General features: G+C 45.6%; 2 protein-coding genes across 2 annotated transcripts in view; one reads left to right on the top strand and one right to left on the bottom strand.

The window, feature by feature from the left end:
* tbcd (tubulin folding cofactor D) overlaps positions 1 to 18,260 on the top strand; it is a 38,110-nt gene that overhangs the window by 5,807 nt on the left and 14,043 nt on the right. The window contains exons 14-27 of the mRNA XM_062533218.1: positions 5,705 to 5,861; positions 9,989 to 10,046; positions 10,151 to 10,180; positions 11,042 to 11,127; positions 11,831 to 11,911; positions 12,285 to 12,358; positions 12,522 to 12,639; positions 13,777 to 13,837; positions 14,625 to 14,647; positions 15,289 to 15,320; positions 15,729 to 15,791; positions 15,963 to 16,039; positions 17,175 to 17,256; positions 17,663 to 17,781. Coding sequence (XP_062389202.1) covers positions 5,705 to 5,861; positions 9,989 to 10,046; positions 10,151 to 10,180; positions 11,042 to 11,127; positions 11,831 to 11,911; positions 12,285 to 12,358; positions 12,522 to 12,639; positions 13,777 to 13,837; positions 14,625 to 14,647; positions 15,289 to 15,320; positions 15,729 to 15,791; positions 15,963 to 16,039; positions 17,175 to 17,256; positions 17,663 to 17,781 — 1,061 coding nt within the window. The remainder of the gene's footprint in view (positions 1 to 5,704; positions 5,862 to 9,988; positions 10,047 to 10,150; positions 10,181 to 11,041; positions 11,128 to 11,830; positions 11,912 to 12,284; positions 12,359 to 12,521; positions 12,640 to 13,776; positions 13,838 to 14,624; positions 14,648 to 15,288; positions 15,321 to 15,728; positions 15,792 to 15,962; positions 16,040 to 17,174; positions 17,257 to 17,662; positions 17,782 to 18,260) is intronic.
* On the bottom strand, positions 221 to 4,595 carry znf750 (zinc finger protein 750). Its single transcript, XM_062533219.1, has 3 exons — positions 4,194 to 4,595; positions 1,304 to 2,670; positions 221 to 1,113 (listed from the first exon to the last, which is right to left on the bottom strand). Exons 1-3 carry the CDS (start codon positions 4,224 to 4,226, stop codon positions 465 to 467), a joined length of 2,049 nt encoding a protein of 682 aa, XP_062389203.1. The 5' UTR covers positions 4,227 to 4,595; the 3' UTR covers positions 221 to 464.

The following is an 18,260-nucleotide window of genomic DNA, read 5'->3' as shown; positions in this document are numbered from 1 at the left end:
TGGCGCATATTAGATGTGTTCGAGAGGACACCAGTTCCATGCCACCACTTAAAAAAAACCTGTTTCTGAACTTTGAAATATTTCCTGTTGCCAAAATATGTGAAGGTGTTTCATATTTTTAGAATTCTTATATTGTTATGTTATTGCAATATTATTTTCCAGGGTTAACTAGAATGTAATTGAATCATAAAACATAGTTTATCTCAAATATTTTATTTATTAAAGCAAAGCATTTTAAAGCAGCATTTAATATATAACATACCACTACCCTGTAATTTACAGTGCATACTGATTTGGTCACTTTGGTTTTATAATACATTACAAAAAGTACATACATTTTGTTCAAAAGTACAAAGAATTGACATTTTCATATTTGGGAAGAACATTTCGTAACCGTAACAAGCTTTTATCCATTAACAATTTGTACATTAGCCAAAATGGCTTTTAAGTCCAAGTCCACCGAGTTAGCTGCATCGAGGCCTTTTCTTGGGAACGTGGCTCGGTTGTTTGGCACCCGCCTTTTTCCCGGTCCTCTTTGGTGCTTCGCTCTTGCTCTCCCCGACGCTTTCCTCCTGCGCCTGATTGGCTCTCGTTACGCTGAGCCTGGTTTCAGCGTTGCAGTCGGCCTTCTCTGTCCGTTCTGAAGCCGGCAGGCTTGGGCAGAGTGGACTTTCCTTGCTCTTGCTGCTGCTGCTGCTGCTGCTGATACTGCTGCTGCTGCTGTCCTGACTTTGGGAACTGGAACAAGCCAGCTGGCAGAGTGCAAAGGCGGCCGTCTGTCTTTGGTCATTGTGTTCCCCTTCAGAATGATGCTGCTGCTGCTGCTGCGTTCTCGACCCGGTGGCGCTCGACGACCTGAGCGAAGCGCCAGGCGCTGGAGAGCGGGCCTGTGTGGTGCGCGGAGCCGGGCTGCTGGGTCGGGTTTTGATGCAGAGGTTCAGAGGCATTTCGTTCTGAGCGCCGGCAGCACTGTCGCCGCCCTCTGTCTGGCCGCGCTGCTTCACGCGGTCCCTCTTTGAGAGGTCAAGAGGAGCCTGGTCGTCGTCCATTTCATCGTCGGCCTCTTGATCGCTGTGTGAATCACTGCAGACCTCGCTGGCTTGTGCCTGCGTCCTGCGGAAAGGTAAAGACAAATAAGTTGCGGTCAGTTTCGTTATTTATAGTTGTCATATGCAGGATCCTTTTTTTAAAAAGCCTATGCAATTTGACCTCCTTAGATGACTCAGCAGGTTTTAATTAAACACTGCGAGATCAGAGGACAGTCCTAAATGAATGGCTTCGTCTGTGCGATGATGCCACTTACCCCCCTTGCCGCTGCAGTATCCTCTGCTTAAGCGAGGTCTGTGGTGGAATTGGCATGGACGTAAGAGGTCTGGAGGCTGGACTGGCACCTTGCCTCGACTGCAGCGATTTGGAGCTTGGCTGAGCGGTGTGCTGGTCCTCTGTCGACGACTCCGCCTGGCTGTGTGCGCCGTTGTTGGGCCGATCTGGGGAACCGGACGCAGCGCAGCCCGTTCTGGGACTCAGCCGCGTAGTCTTGTCCTGCTGCTGTTGCTGCTGCTGCTGCTGCTGCTGTTGCTGATGCTCCTGGCTGCTCTGCCCCTCATCACGCTGGGTTGCAAACAGCGAGTCGTTCGGAGTTCCCGGAGGGGCGTAGCTCCTGTAATCCCTCACGGTGTAGCCGGCGTGGCCGTACATCTCCAGCGGGATGTAGCGCGGCGTCTGCAGCGTAGCAGGGAGCATGGAGGGGTGGTAGAGCCCGTACTGCAGAGGGGAGGTCTGGTACGCGGGCTGGCCGGGTCTGTAGTGGTAGTGCTGGAGGATGGATGGACTAGCGGCGTCCAAAGGTGGCGGAGCCATGGAACTGAAGTGAGGGAACCGTGGGTCGAGAACGTCGGCGAGGTAAGAAGGTACACCAGGTACACTGGTTCCGCTGGGCAAAGGATGGTTACTTGGGATTAAGTAAGGCTGGTAGAGGGAATGCATAGGCCGGTCTGGCAACACATATGGAGGATAGTCTGGGATCAGATGAGGGAGGAGAGGCTTGACCGTCGCCGGGGCGTGAGCCCACGTGATGGAGGAGTGGGCGAATGGGGAGGCTGAAGCAGGAGGCCGGTCAGCTTTGGTGGAGACTTGGGCGTCTTTCTTTTCTCTGAGAGGGGTTACTGGGGAGAAGGCAGAGGAGCTTTTGTAGGCAGCTTTGTCCTCCATCTTCTCCGTAGGTTTCGCGATAGGAATTCTGGAATCTTCTTCTGGAAAGTCGTCTTTGGGTACCTCCTCAGGCATCCTCTTGTCCTGCACGCTGTAGTCCTCCTGAGGTTTCTCTTCTGGTTTCTCATCTTGGAGCTTCACACTTTCGACATCGCACACCAGGGTCTTCTCCACCGGAGAGTTTAGGGGTATCTCCTTTGGGGTGCTTTGCAGCAGGGCTTTGGCCGACTTGCCGGTGTGCTCCGCTCGCTGTGACACCAAAGACATGGAGTTCTTGCACAGGTTGTACTTCATGTGGTTGAAGAGGTGGGACTTCACGTTGCAGGTGAACGGACACTGGAAGCACTGGTATTTGAAGGGTTTGCCAGGTGGCCGGGGGATATAGTGAGGTTTCTTGGGCTTGCGTTCTTGTCGACTATCCATTTTGGGGGTGTCTTTCTCAGGTTTAGAGGTACCCACCTGTAATGAAACAGAATGCCACAAAATCAATGGTCAGTGAGGCACTTTTACAAAGCAAAAAAAAACAAAACAAAAAACAGAAAGCAGGCCCCAAAATTCAGTGTTAGAATGTGGGACTTGGATGGCTCTTATCAACATTTGCTGTTTTTTGATAACAGTTGAATATTATAAACATGCCTTAATTTATATGTATTGTGGAGCCTTTCCCATTAGATGGGTGCTCCTGCATATGTGTCATTGGCAGCGTCTCCAATGCGACAGCACAACCCACGGCTAAAATCCATCAGTAATCATTGCCCTCGGCGCTGTTTGCGCTCCGCCTGCCAAACATGCAAAACAGGTGCGCTCTTGCACAGGTGTCCTGCGGCCCACCCTTCACCGCGGTTGGTTGGCGGTTCCTGTGAACCTGCATGGTGACTTGTGGCACCGGCTCAACAACTGGCAGCGCTAGGCTGCCTCAGCGCAGGAGAACGACCCGAGGAGGCAGTCAGAGGGCCTGCAGAGGCTTGCTCTCCTGACTGAAACCTGCACAGTCAGCGTGGGAATCTTCAGACACCTGCTTCCCATGACTCCACCTGCATGGTTCCCCGTTGCACACTCACTGCTCTCCGTGCCTGATGATCTCATCCTCCTGGGGATGGAGACGGCAAGGCTGTCTGAAACTCATCATATCTTAAGGATATCTTGAGTAGTACTGCTGTGTCTGTTCCTCCAGTTAAGATGAGAGACGTACGTTTAAAATAAAAGAAAAAAATAATAGCAATAGGGCAGTGTCAAAGGGGTTACATCATTTTTTTCTGGTTGGAATTGGAATTGCTAGTTGAAAGTCCCACAAGGTAAGGAGCACCCGTGATTGTGATTGAGGTTTTCGAATAGCCTGAAGAGGAAGTTGGGCGACTGCTGTAAATGAAGGATCGTCTCCTGAGGCCATGCCCAGCGTCTCTGCCTGGAGGAACCTGCTTGTCACCTGCTCCTGTCGCAAGAAGTTGCCACTCAAGTTTCAGCTGGGTAGCGTGTTCAGCCACTCCTTTTTTGCTCAGAAAAAATCCTTTGAAATAAAGCGTTTGTTGCGCTTTAAGCTTGTTTTCCATCTCAAGTTGATAGTAGATCTATATGGACTGTGCATTTTTTTTTTCGTAAATGTGGTTTCTGGTATTTAGACATTTTCAGAATTTTTTTTTAATTGCCACTAAGAAAATTAATCAACATGCATTTTTTACTTTTCTGATGAGACAATAATCACTTGGCAAGCAAAGAATCTAAAGATTCCAATATAATAGTGTTGACCTGATTGGGTGGGTGCAGGTTGGCTAGATCATGGGTAACAGGTGCGACCTTGGCTTTTTTGCTTCCCAGGTTCACCATCTGGTCTTGTCTTTAGAAATCGGCAAAAAATTGGTTTAACTGGTTTGGTTTAGCAACAGGTCGGTAAATGGAAAGCGATAGCAAATGGCAACCTTTTGTTTCATTGGTGAAAATCTATGTTCGGCGTACGACAGCAAGACTAGATTAACGAGACTTACCTCCGTCTCAGTAGATGCCGGTTCCAGTAGCATAGTTCGACTCTGGAGTGGAGAAGCGCCTTGTTGCGGTCCGTGAAGCAAAGTTGGTGTGTCGGGGGACAACAGGCTTCGCCCGAAGTTCGCGCAGATGATCCGCTCAGTGTGATCGCCAGGTTCTCTGAGATCTCTGATGCGCGAGTGTGTGTGTTGTGTGTGTATGTATGTGTCTCTTCCTCCTCTCTCTCTCTCTCTGCCTCTCTGAGGTGCTGGCCCTGGGCGGGTGTGGCTTATTCTTGTGCAGTCGAGCCCTCGGGCGGCATTGATGCACCTGATATTAGTCAGGCCTGGAGCTACCCTTCACATGGTCACATGGTCACATAGCACAGAGCACGGAGCACAGCCTCTCACTGGGGCCAGGTAGCCCAGACTGCCCTGGAAAAGCACACTGATCTACACAGCATGACCCTGCTGTGGGATATGTACCATTTGAGTGGGTCTGCCTCTTAGTGTACAGTACTCGTACTTTGATAGAGAGGTGCTGAGCAGGCCACTAGGTGGAGGGGTTGGGTCAGGGGGCTGGGAATTTGGGTTCCCAGGGGTGGGTGTTATAACTGTAGAAGAAATTTGCATCGAATCTGTTAACACAGATCTGTCACCCGTATCCATGCTTAACACTTAAATTTGACTTCTGCGTGACAATAGGGCACATTAATCACATCTGCAGTTGTAAGACGCTGATTGTAAATGCCAAAGTGGATTTGAATATAAGTAATTCCAGACATTCAGCAGACGTCTTTAATCCTGTTTGTTTCTAATAATTAGTTCATTTCCTCATGTTTTTATTTAAGGCGTTAAGATCAATTTCCAAAAGATGATTTTATATTCCTCTTTATAGTCAACTTTAGCATGTTTTCCAAAACGTATGGAGGGCACTTTATGTTTATTCCAAGAATGCATCATATTAGGTACAAATCACATAGTATTTAGTTTAAGACGATTTTTGCTGAATTGTTTTGCAGAATGCTTCAGTGTTTCAAATGAACTAATTTGAAATGAATTACTTTGGTATATTCAAATCCATTTTGACATTTACAATCAGCGTCTTACAACTGCAGACGTGATTAACATGACCTTTTGTCACGTAGAAGTCCAATTTAAGTGTTAAGTATGGGTATGGGTGACAGATCTGTGTTAACAGATTTTATGCAAATTTCTTCTACAGTTCTACAATGGAGGGCACTGTATATGCATACTTTACTCATAACCAGAGCATTAGAGCATTGAGTTCACCATATGCAGTATGTAAGGAATGCATTTTGACATTGTTGAAGATTGGCAGTCGATATAGTTAACCACATTTTTGGCAACCAATTCTGTCTTGTTGTTAAGTTGATAACAGATGTTAACCAGATGTCAATTATGCACTGTTATGGATTAGTATTGAAGAATAATAAAAACCTCATGTGTTAGCAGCATTTAAACCCGATATGGTTTATCATGTTCTGTGTGTCTGTCTGTCTGTGTGTCTGTAGTGGTCCCACTGGTCTTAAAGGCTCTGACGTTTGACGAGAAGAGAGGAGCCTGTAGCGTGGGCTCCAATGTACGCGACGCGGCCTGCTACGTGTGCTGGGCCTTTGCCCGGGCCTACGAACCCACTGAACTCAAGCCTTTCGTCAACCAGATCGCCAGGTAGGACCTCCATTTAAACACTCCAGTCAAGTTCTTTACAGTTCAGTCTTTATTTCAAAGCAAGGTGTTTGAAATGTATCTGAACGTATCTGTAATTGTACTGTAAGTAAATTATCTATAGGTATTTTTTTTTGGAAATTATTTTATTCTATTCTATCCTATATGGTGTATGACTGCTTAAAGGGACACTTCACCGATTAGCATTAATGAAATCCGTATTTCTCCCATCTCAAGGCAAACTGAGGGAATGATGCATGACCATTCAAAAACATGACTGGTTTTCTAAAGATTACAAAGCTTAATGCTAATCAGTGAAGTTGTGTCCCTTTAAATATATTATTATAAGAGGGAAAAGGATAGATGTTAAAAAAACACTGTCTTATCATGTACAAATTGTTAGTATATCATAGAGACAGTGATTTTTTTAATCCCCTCTCAAGACTTCCTGAATGATTCCTGATTAATTTGTTTTATCCCGTTTTAAATCTCCATCTATGTACAACAGTTATTGTATCAGGGGTATTTCAGTCAATTACAACTGGAGGTTCTCATGTTAGGCTATTTTTGGCAACCCTCCAAAATGAGTACTCAAACAGGCCATCACTACGAACACTAACATTATTCCTGATATCTAATCTGAAGTCATCGCAAAGGCTCTCAGTTGGAGAGAAGTTAAAAGAACATTCAACGTGTGTGGGTCTGTTGACCTAACCAGTACCATTCTGACAGCCTCTCACAGACCTTCTCTGTGGAATGAATTACTGCACCAAGCATACAGTCATAGCCCAAATCCAAAGTCTGCATATTGCTGAAACTCTTGTGTAAGCTGTACAGTATGTATCTAGCTATCTAGGTAAACAAACAGGGCAGTCTCCAACTGAAGAATAAACAAACCCGTACATGTTTAATCTATAGGATACAGTGACAGAAGTATAAAGGGAATCGATCAAACACAAGGTGAGTTTAAGAATTTCCAGGTAAATAAACATGGCAGTCTTCAACTGAAGAATAAACAAAAGTTCAGTTGGAGACTGCCCTGTTTGTTTACCTATACCTGCTTACCTCTCACTGTATCCTATAGATCAAACATCTATGCTCTCACTGCACTTTACAGGCTAAGGACACAATTCAATTCATAAGTGATTGAAAGTACATTCAGTGTCACAAAACGTTTATGGGATGTTTTTATCACCTATGTCCAGGGTATACAATTAACTTTTTGACCTACCTGCCTAATTAAACGTTAGCTCGCATTGCGTCTGGTTAGGACATGCTTTTAGCTTTGAAACATCACTATTTTACTAAGCCGGCCAATGGCGAGTAAGCCTATTTTTTTTATCCGCCAAAACATATTTTTACCCGCATTTGGCCAGAGGCGGGTGCTAATTTTAAACCCTGCCTATGTCATATTGGGATGAGCCAAACTGTGAAGATTTAAGAGAAGCTTTTAAAGCGCAACCTGTGAAGCTGCACCAAACACCAAAAGTTGCCAGTGGTCAGTGAAAACTGTTTTCAGTGGCGTATTAAGTTCTCCTTGAAAAAAGCTGTAAAGCTAGACTCATGTGTGCTGGGACTTGGATTAGGAGAAGCATCCTAGGCTTGTTGTCACGCTGTTGTGATTTTTTTTCAAACTGGTTTTTAATCTTCTGGGTGTAACTGCTCATGACTGCATACTGCATGTAGGTTTGTTTTACCCTGTAAAAGGGTTTGCATGATTGAGCAAGTACACTGTACGCTATGAATTACCAGGTGAAAGAAATGACTGCCGTAGTGATGAGCTTCTGACTACTGGTCTGGGATAAGACTTTTAACACTTTCATTCAGGCGATAAGGTTCATTTTGACCAATGACCCTCCTGCCCCTCTAGTCCTTAAAAGGCAGGTAGAACCTGTTCTCGTGTGTGTGTGTGTGTGTGTGTGTGTGTGTGTGTGTGTGTGTGTGTGTGTGTGTGTGTGTGTGTGTGTGTGTGTGTGTGTGTGTGTGTGTGTGTGTGTGTGTGTGTGTGTGTGTCTCTGCTGGGGTAGTGAAGCGATGTGCAGTGATGGGAACCAGCTGTCGGCAGCCTCTAGCCCTCGCAAGCGGAGCCGCGTGCCCGAGTGATGTGCCGCGCCTTCGGGCGAGACATGAGGGGGGCCCAACCGTCAGAGTGCGCGGAGTGGAGTGTGTGTGTGTGTGTGTACGTGTGTGCTGGGTCGCCAACGGCGGTTAAGCTACGCTAGGCAGTGCGTGCTGCCGCCGGCTGATGGTGCATTTCGACTCCAAAACCTCGGAGTCAGTTATTCAGATTTGATTAACGCCAACCTAACCCCCCCACACCCCCAGCTCCACCCCTCAACGCCCCTAATTAAACTCTCAGCCAGGTTTCGCCTGCACTGTCGCCAGTTTCGATTGGCGTTTTGGCAGTGAAAAGCTGGGACGTGCTCAGTCCTGTCGCGGTTTCAACAGCGCCTTGCGGCTCTTTCAGCGGAGCGACACGCCGCCTATCACTGCCTGGAAGTGTAGCATGACCAAGCCAAACAACTCTTGCGTGTGCACACAGACAATGAAGTCATGCTCCGGCCGTCTGTGCGTGTGCGCTGTGCAGATGACCGTTGTGCAGACAGAAAGCATTGATAACTGTCTGTGACCAAACCGGTCCGATGGGTCTGCTCCAGTCTTGTCCAGTCCAAAAGGCCACATGCTTTGCAGATAGATGGAGCCTTTGATGTCCTCAGGGATGCCGTAATTTCCCAACTATTAGCCGCAGCATATACATTGATTTTGCTAAATTCCTTAAGCTGTGAGGTTAAAATACACAGGGGCATTTGATATGGTACTAATGTGTTTTTGTTTTGTTTAACTTGCATAAAACACCGTCATGCGGCTAATACACAGGAATTGACCTAAGCGTTTTCCCACGTTCCACAGCCCCACATATAACACATATAGCACAGCTCATATCGTATGTGGCATATAGCATATAACTGATAGCAGGGCATGATGCTGTTGTGGACTACAGCAACACAACTGTGACTGCATCGATGGCAGGATCATCAGATAAGCATCGGTGGCTATCCTTTTTTTTTTTTTTTTTTTGTTCCTTGGGGGCTCGTCGAAACTGACAGTGCTGTGTTTAGACCCGTAGGGTTGGAAAGCTCCACGGACCTTCCTTGGCGGGTGCCTGCCATAGTGGTGGGAATGCCTCGCGGGCATGTACACACACACACACACACACACACACACACAACCAGCCTGAACTGAGAGCGAAAAAGGAGAATCTGAACGTGATGAGAGAAGTGGGTTTGAGTGGGTGGCGTGAGAATCACTATCATTACATCACCGCAGAGTTCTCAGTAGAAGGTCTCTTTTCAAAACAAGCCCCTTCAGGTTGGTCCAGTGTGTGTGGTCGATAAGACCGTTAGTGCTTAAATGATGCTTAACAGAAACAAGGTGGAGTTTCAGTCATGTGGTTAGAATGACTGTTTCACTGGTTGTCCATACCTGTGCAGGTCAGACCCAAGCAGATGGGATGCTTCCTGCTTCCTCTCTGAGCTGGGTTCCCTTGACGACTGCTGTGTGAATGCTTGCTTTAGACTAGAGCAGTGCTACTCAAACCCGGCCCCTACTTTTGGGCGTATTCACACTTGGTCCGTTTAATTATGTTATTGTGCCCGGGTGCGACTTACCCCTAACAGCCCTTGTCCAGCATTACATTTTTGTTTGTGGACCTGGGTTCCATTCACTGTATGTCATAAACTCTAGCTTCTTTTTACCAATATCGCTTTATGCAAAAACAGCAGATCGGCATTCCAACTGCACTGGAGTTCTAACGAATCCTACGCCACACCCCATTTTCTAGTGGACCCTGGTCTGCACCCGGGTTTGGTAGACTGTCTTCACATTAGCAAAAGTCACAGAACCGTCGGTCCAAACAAACTCGGGTCTTGTGTGAATGTACCTGTTGGGAACCCACTGCTCTATGGAGGGCTCAGACCCTGTGGTCTGTAAAAGCTTGAGACTGATGCCTGTTGGTTATGGAGCTACGGAAATAAATGAGCAAAGTCGAATTGAATTGTATCGAATTAAATTGAATACGCCTGCAGATCATGTTGCAGTCTTGTCTGATTGATCTCTCTCTGTCTCCTCAGTGCCCTCGTGATCACCGCGTTGTTTGATCGGAACGTGAATTGCCGGAAGGCGGCTTCAGTAAGTGCTGGCGTGGTTTTGATAAGAAGCAGTGCGTTTGTGATTGATGCCACATGATACACAATGTCTAATTCTCTCACCTCCTCTCTCACTGTCCGTTCCAGGCTGCTTTTCAGGAAAATGTGGGCAGACAGGTGCGTGGGAAGGATGGCTTTTTCACTAACAGTTTGCATGGTTTACAAACTACTGTACATTAGAGCCATGTTTTCATAAACCTCACTGACTACAGAATGAATGTATCTTTTGTGTGCATAAGATTCATCAGTGTGTGACGTGATCAATTTGACTGATTGAGCTTGTCCACTCGTTTGTGTGTAACTCATAAATCATTATGCAACACTTAGGTTTTTAGTTTCAGGCTCTTGTCGCAACATGTCCGCTACAATTGTTGCACTAAATCCAACTACTCTCACTGAACAGACCGATCGCTATCTTCTTTATACACCCTTACACACACTTACATACTTACAAAATCTGGAATATCCTGCATGTTACGACTTGACTAAAGAGACACCTGTTATCCAAACTGCCCATGGCCTTTTTAGTCAATATTCTACTGTAAACTAACTTCCTGTGCATTAGCCACATTGTGCAAGGTGTTTTATGTAAATTAGAAAACCTTAACCTATTACCCACACCACTGCATTAACCACAGTGTCTACTAGCCCAATAACAGATTGTGCTTTTAATAATAAAGAAGAATGAAGAAAAGAAATGCATTCTTATCTATAGCAGCCCTTGTATTTTAGCCTCATAGATAGCATATTTTGTTGAATCAATATACTAACCTCGGTTAATAGACAGAAAACTACGGGAACGTTTAATCTTATTCTTGATTTTATTTGATTAAGTAAAACAAACCAATAGCACAACTATACGGTTAGTTAATGACAGAGATACAGGCACGAGAGATAATGACTTGAGCATTTGTTGTCATTTGTTAGACCTGTTTCTGTTCTTCTAGTCATGTTGACCCAGGTTGTTCTGTTTCGCAGGGCACGTTCCCTCATGGCATAGACATCCTTACGGCCGCAGACTACTTCGCCGTGGGGAACCTAAACAACTGCTATCTGTCCATCAGGTGAGCCAGTCACAGAGAAGGCTATCTATTCATCAGCTGAGCAAGGCAGATAGAGTAGGCTATCTATTCTTGTGTCTTCTTTGTTTGTACTGTATTTTCCTTACTATGTAAAACGACCTTGGGTACCTTGGGCACTATATAAAATAAACATATTATTATTATTATTATTATTATTATTATTATTGATCTATTCATTAGGTGAGTTAGTCAGTTAGAGGAGGCTTTTTGAGACTATTTTACACGCCGCTTCACTAGACTAGGACATAAACAGGATGTGCCATAAAGCCCTTCTCACCTGGAGGCTCTTATCCCATTAAGTCCCCCTCTGATGTGGGGTGTCTTTGTGGAGTCCAGGAGGTTTGTTTAGCTGCTACCGCGTCTGTTCTTCCCTGGAGCCATCTCTTCGTTGGGCCCTTGATAAGAACAGCCCCAACCTGTTTGGAAATGTCACAGTGTCGCGTCTCATCTCTGGTCTCAAAACAAAATAGCGATGCAAAAACTGCTAGCCTAGAGGTACAAACTACAGAGATCGCGGTGACACTAATCGGCATTTGCATATTTGCTAAATCGCCTGAGCTCGAATTTTACGTGCATGTTCCCACACGGCTGTACACACACGCACGCACTGCGTGTTCTACGTCAAGAGATGTTTCACAACTTTTTCTTCCTTTTTTTTTTGGTTCTGTTTCTTCTTTCTGTAAAGTGTCTATATCGCAGGATTCTCTGAGTACACCAAACCCATGATTGACCACTTGGTGGCTATGAAGGTTAATCACTGGGACGGGTGAGAAGCTTGGCTTATCACACGCACGCACACCGTGTTTACTTTGCTCACAGTCTTTTACTTGGCATTGCTACTGTGCTGTGTCTAAAGGCTGTGTGTGTGTGTGTGTGTGTGTGTGTGTGTGTGTGTGTGTGTGTGTGTGTGTGTGTGTGTGTGTGTGTGTGTGTGTGTGTGTGTGTGTGTGTGTGTGTGTGTGTGTGTGTGTGTGTGTGTGTGTGTGTGTGTGTGTGTGTGTGTGTGTGTGTGTGTGTGTGTGTGTGTGTGTTTGTGTGAGTGGGTATATATTTTGCATGTGCGTGTGCACATGTGTTTGCGTGTATATGTGTGTTTGTGTGTATGTGTGTGTGTTTGTGTGTTGGTGTGTGTGCTGCAGGGCAATCAGAGAGCTGGCCACCAAAGCACTCCACAACCTCACCCCCAAAGCACCAGAGTACATGGCAGACTCAGGTGAGCCTTGATAGTTCCTTGTATTTTTCTAGGTATATGAGGAATGAATTCATATTGACAGCTTGGCAGGCTGATTATTTGTTCATGTTACATGTGTCCGCATACTTTGTTGGTTTGTTTTTGTTTGTTGAGATAGTAACGTAGACTTGCGTTGTGTTCCCAGTGCTGCCACAGATGTTGCCCATGGCAACAGGGATGGACATGCATGGTCGCCATGGTGCCATCCTGGCGTGCGCTGAAATCACTCATGCTCTCTACAAGCTCAGTTCCCAGAGCAACAGGTGAGCACTCACGGGTTCAGGAGATGGGTACCGACCTCATGTACTGTAGGCCCTGTCTGATGACCATGGTTACATTATCACAAGATGTCCCAGACAGTCTTGCCAGATTGGGTTGAGTGATTCCGCCCAATCGTGTTCAAAAACCCGCCCTCTTCAGCAAAGCGACGCCTCAACAATGATTTTGTCATGAGAACCAATAAACTAAAAATGTTATTTGCCCGCCTAGAGCTTACTTTTCCCTGCCAACAAAGTCAAAAGAAGCCGCCCAAAAGCACCCGCCTAATCTGGCACTGGTCCCACGTTAGGTGTACACAAGGACATATTATGCCTCTTAACCAAACAAACAAACAAAAAACTGCTAAAGGCATCTAAATATAAGTGCTGAGTGGATGAACGCCTTTATTACCCCTTCGATGGGTTTCATGTTGCCCAAGAGTCCGACATACATGCCATGACATGTAATGTATATAGCTTCAATACACATCGGCTATGCAACATTCAATACTGTCCAAAAGTTTGAGTTGCCCATTAGATTTGTTGTTTTAGCAATGTTTAGCAACCTGGAAGTGTTCATTGCTCACCTAAAGTAGAAAAAACATGGCCAAAAATTCTATTTAAAGAGCCTTAATGAGGCAAGCTAACGCTGTATTCCCATCTACAGTATATACTGTGTGTATATTCCCTGGTCATATTCTAATTAAGAGTGACCAATATACAATATGGTCCTTTTGGCGTTTCTAAAGCAAAACATGAAAGATACCCTTTTGCTCAGGACTGTACACATGATATCAGCTCGACTCGACTCTACTTGGTTTTATTGGTTTTCCATTAGCAAAAACTGGTACCTGGTACCTGGTGCTATTTTGGATGTCACCTCCGTTGAGGCTCCAAGTGGGCTGAGGCGATACCAAAAGGTGACGTTAATGACATAACAGTTGTTGTCTTCAGTGTTGCTATGGCATTTGGCTAGCTTATGGAGGTTCTTTGTTGCAGGGGAAAATGAACACCCGGTACTAAAGTAGAGTAGAGTCGAATGGAGCTGATACCATGCAGTAGAAAAGGCCCATTAGTTTAAGCTAGCCTGTCCCTGGCTTTTGATGACCTTACGTGTGTTTGACCTTTGCCCTCTGTTTGCAGGCCGGTGACGGAGTTACTCTCCCCGGACACAGTGGAGGGCCTGAGAAGCATTCACCAGAAGGTCAGTGGGGTGGACCCTGAGTTTCTTGGTGTTCTGAGCCCCCAACGTTGTCTTCAAGGCAGCGCTCCCTGGAAGGCGCTAGGGTTAGGCATGGGTTAAGGTTAGGGTTAGGGTTAGGTTTAGGGGTAGGATTAAGTGCCTTGAAGTCAACAGTGGCAGCGCTGCCTGGAAGACGACGTTGGGGGCTCAAAACACCACCGAGCGGACCCTGACCCCTGTCTAAACTCACTCTGTCTCATTAAAGCAACACTAAAGAGTTTTTCGTATCTTAAAATAATGTTTCCAAAATCATTTCAGCGGTTCATCAACTCGCAACAGGGTGAACGGCACTTCAGTATTCACTTCGCGGCCCTTTGTCGGCTATAACCGCACTATGTAACTTTACCAGATCGGGTAGCGTACCTGTAGTTCGATGAATGAGAAATATAGTATAGAAACTAGCAGATGTTCCGTTTGGAGCTGCACTATGAAAGCCTACAGCTCCGCGTCATCTGTCGGCAGCCATTTGTTTTTGTCGTGCTGCTGTTGTTGCCTGGAGTATAACTTGGCCTTCAGGGGGACTCCCTGTGGCTCTACTGGAAGAGCAAGGTGCTGACATTACAACACCAAGGTCATGGGGCTGGACTCCCAGGAAGTGCACATACTCATGGTCATTATCATCTGCATCTTATTCATGTGTGATGTGGTTCCACCTGATCAAAGCTCCGTGATAAATGTGATGGAGCTGAAGCTCATGCCAAGTGCTGTCCTTTCTAATGCTCCTTCTCTCCTTCCTGTTCCTCCTCAGCTTGCAGACAGGAAGCAGTACAGGTAAGTAGCCAATTAGCATGGATATTAGCGTAGCTTCACTAATAGCAGCCACTGACCAGCTCTACTTGAGTGTGTGACGAAAGAGGTTGCACCATGGTGTGCAAATGCATATGTGTGTGTGGTTGAACTGAGGAATGTGTCCCAGGTGTTAAGTTAACCCTTGTGGCTTGTGCAGACTACACGATTTCAGCCCGATTTTGTCGATTATGTCGTGGCCGAATATGAAAAGTCGGGAACGACGCTCGATGGAGGAAGCGTCTTGTAACGTGACATATTCAACGACCAACGATTTATCATCTGCAACATTCCACGACGTTACGACCAAAAGTCTAGCATGTCGGAATTTTTGGGGAATCTCCTACGACCCCGTGTTGACACTGACGAGGAGACGAGAATAGATGATCTTGTAATGTGGCCAGTCTTACGACCAAGACTTGGCAAGATTTTGTGGTTCTCTGAACACCTAGTCTGACATGGTTAATTGTAAAAGATCACCGGCGTGGAAGACAAAAAATTGTGTAGTCTGTACAGGCCATTACTGCATCTACTTGGAATTTTAGAACCTTGCATTGTTGCGGAACAGAATGTTCTGTAAGAATGTTCAGAACTCCCCTGCTGAAGTGTTCTCTGCCTCCTTACAGGGGCTTTGGTGGGGAACTCATGAGGCCAGCAGGTGTGTTTCTCATTGTCTGTCTGCCGCAATAAATCACCATTCACACATACTGTACACCTCGCACTGATGTTCAAATTCTTACTGTACACCTCAAACGTTCAATTACTTCCACCGCATACTAATGTTCAAATTCTTCCACCTCAAACATTTAACTACTTCCACCTCAAACTGGTGTTAAAGTACTTCCACCTCAAACTGATAATTAAAATACTGAATGTGTCTGTCAGGTTAAGAATGTAGCACTTACACCACATACTAACATTCATATGCTGTATGGCTGTCAGGTAAAGAGTGTAAAACGTCAGCTAGTTATTTGTGTTTAAAATATTCTAGATATTGTAAGTTGCCCTGTGGTCAGTCAAATCTGCACCACTAAATCACTCCCTCTGCTCTGTTGTGTCTTCACAGTATGTGTCCTGATTGAGAAGATGTCTGTCTCCAAGATGCCTTTTACAGGAGATCCCGTCATTAGTAAGTTTGCATGCACCATCATTCCAAATGACTGAACCATGGGGTAGTTTAAGTCATACAGTCACACAAAGCAGAATTGCCCTCAGGGATAGATACATAAAGTTTGATTGATTGATTGATTGATTGCCTGGTGAGTTTTTTGACTGATTGATGTGTGCTGATGTGCTGCAGCGGGGTGGCAGTGGCTGATCGACGACAGCCTGAAGAGCCTGCATCTGTTCTCCAGCGGAGCCAAGCAGGGCATCAAGGTACAGCATAGCTGAGATGTGTCTTTCTTTATTTTGTTTCTCTTTCTCTCTCTACCTCCCCCCATCTCTCTCTCTCCCTCCCCATCTCTCGGTCTTTCTTTCACTCTCTCACTCCCTCACTCCTCAGGTCAGTGTCAACGTGTCAATTAAGTCTACTTGTGTGACTGACACAAAAGGTAGGGTACTGTTGCGCTCTAGATGAAGGTATTTTTTGAACAGGTGCGTCAAACTGAAAGATAAGAAAAAGAAGATTTTTACTGCTTTCATTGAGAATAGCCTAATGGCTGAAACGTCTGCTCCCCGTCAGTAAAAATCTTCTTCTTCAGCAAAGACTTATGTCTACTATTTTTTCAGAGTGCAAACTTGTCCTGCTTTTTTGTGACTGACACAAAGACAGGTTATGAGCAGAGAGCCCAAAAAGACCTAGAAAACTGCAGAGCACACCTGCTCTGACACACCAAGGTTGACGCATTTCAACCAACAAAGTCGTGTTTCAGAGGAAAGGATTTGCAATTGCCAAGGATTGCGTCACTTGGATGTTAATCGCAGTCCGTCATTGGACTGCCGTGGCTGTGATGGTAATGGACCGGAGTTGTTTATCGCCGTGTTGGCGGTGGTATGTCCGGTGTGTGGGTTGTCTTTAAAAATAAAATGAATACACCGGATAATAATGGATGGGAACAACACCGCAATCAGCAATATCGTTGATACTGCTGTCGCATGTTCTTTATTCTTAGACCTCAATAGAACTCCAAAAATAGAAAGCAAAAATAGAATGCACAGAATGTTTTTAAGGGGGTGGGGGGTGTGGGGGGCTTCAGAACATTTGCAGAATTTCTTCTAAATGAATGACATAATTGTTTCAACAAATGAATACATCCTGTATTATGTAGTGTTGGCTTTTTATCCTGCCTGCTAAGAGTGTTTTCAAGGTAGGCAGATTTGTAAAGATTGGGGATGGAATGAACTGACTGTATGCTGATCTTTTTAGCTTCAGCAGGGTTTGGGAAAACAGAATTTGGAGACCTGCCATTGCGTCTTTCACCTGATTGTGTATACAACTGCAACGGCAGTTGTGCCTCTGGTCTGTTTGTCTGTTAGAGTGCCTGAGACATGTCTATCTGTCTGCCTGCAGGAAGCTGCTGTTTCAGCCCTGGCCTGCCTTTGCAATGAGTACTATCAGCTGGAGCCTGGGGTGGCTGACACACAGATGCAAGGTATGTGTGTGTGTGTGTGTGTGTGTGTGTGTGTGTGCGTGTATGAAAGGCTTATGTGAAAGATTTGTTTTTATTATTCCATGGTTCAAACTTGACAGCTTCTGTTTTCTGAGATTTCCAAGTGTGTCAGGATGGGTATGAGTGAGTGAGAGACAGAAAGATATCGAGAGTGTGTGTGTGAGAGGGTTTAGCCATGAATTATTAGTTTGTACCGAGTGTCTAAACTGTCAACTATGTTTCTCTCTCTCTCTCTCTCTCTCTCTCTCTCTCTCTCTCCCTTTCCATATTTCTTTCCTTCTCTCCTTCTCTTTCCTTCTGTCTCCTTCTGTCTTTCCTTCTCTTTTTTCTTCTTTTTCTCCTGTCTCTCTCTCTCTTTCTCTCTTCCTCTCTTCTCCCAACCACGTAGAGGTCCTAGTGAGCCAGTACATAGAGGCCCTGAAGAATGCGGAGGTTCTGACCCGATGTGGCTGTGCACTGGCCCTGGGCTCTCTGCCCCGGTTCATCCTCCGCACCAAACTCCAGCAGGTAGGACAACAGCCCGAGGTGACACATCCGTTTACAGCTCTGGAAGCTCTGGCAGCTTTATTGGGGCTCATATATCTAAGGTGACGCTTAAAAGAGCGATTAGTTTAGAGCCATATGTCACGCTAGCAATAACCTGAGCAGTTACAGGGCAGAGAAACATTCACACCCCTCTAGTGCTTATGTTCCCGAATGACATTCACAGATGAGTGTTTGGTAATGTATGTGTTTACCTATCACAGATATCAAGGGGACTCTGGGCCCCAATGCAAGTAGAGGGCAAAGTTCAAAGTTCACGCGCTTGATCTAGAGCTGGTGTGTGGGAGCATTGCTTTGACTCATCTATGTTTGCCCTTAAGGTACGCTATGCAAGAGGGAGCACTGCAGTCGTCAAAAACACCTGAACCTGCATAGTGTAAATTAAGTTCTTACAGTCACCAAAAACACCTGAACCTGCATAGTGTACCTTTAAGGTCTTACAG

This window comes from Sardina pilchardus, chromosome 3, assembly GCF_963854185.1.
Source record: "Sardina pilchardus chromosome 3, fSarPil1.1, whole genome shotgun sequence".
NCBI classification, from domain to species: domain Eukaryota; kingdom Metazoa; phylum Chordata; class Actinopteri; order Clupeiformes; family Clupeidae; genus Sardina; species Sardina pilchardus.
Note: the sequence above shows the minus strand (reverse complement) of the source record. Positions and strands in the feature narration are given on the sequence as shown.

Bases quoted from the DNA above. Each gene is read 5' to 3' on its own strand.
- znf750 (XM_062533219.1), bottom strand. From the start codon at position 4,226: ATGCTACTGGAACCGGCATCTACTGAGACGGAG. The intron at 2,671-4,193 runs GTAAGTCTCGTT...GTTTCATTACAG, and splicing joins CGGCATCTACTGAGACGGAG to GTGGGTACCTCTAAACCTGA. The intron at 1,114-1,303 runs GTAAGTGGCATC...ACCTTTCCGCAG, and splicing joins ATACTGCAGCGGCAAGGGGG to GACGCAGGCACAAGCCAGCG.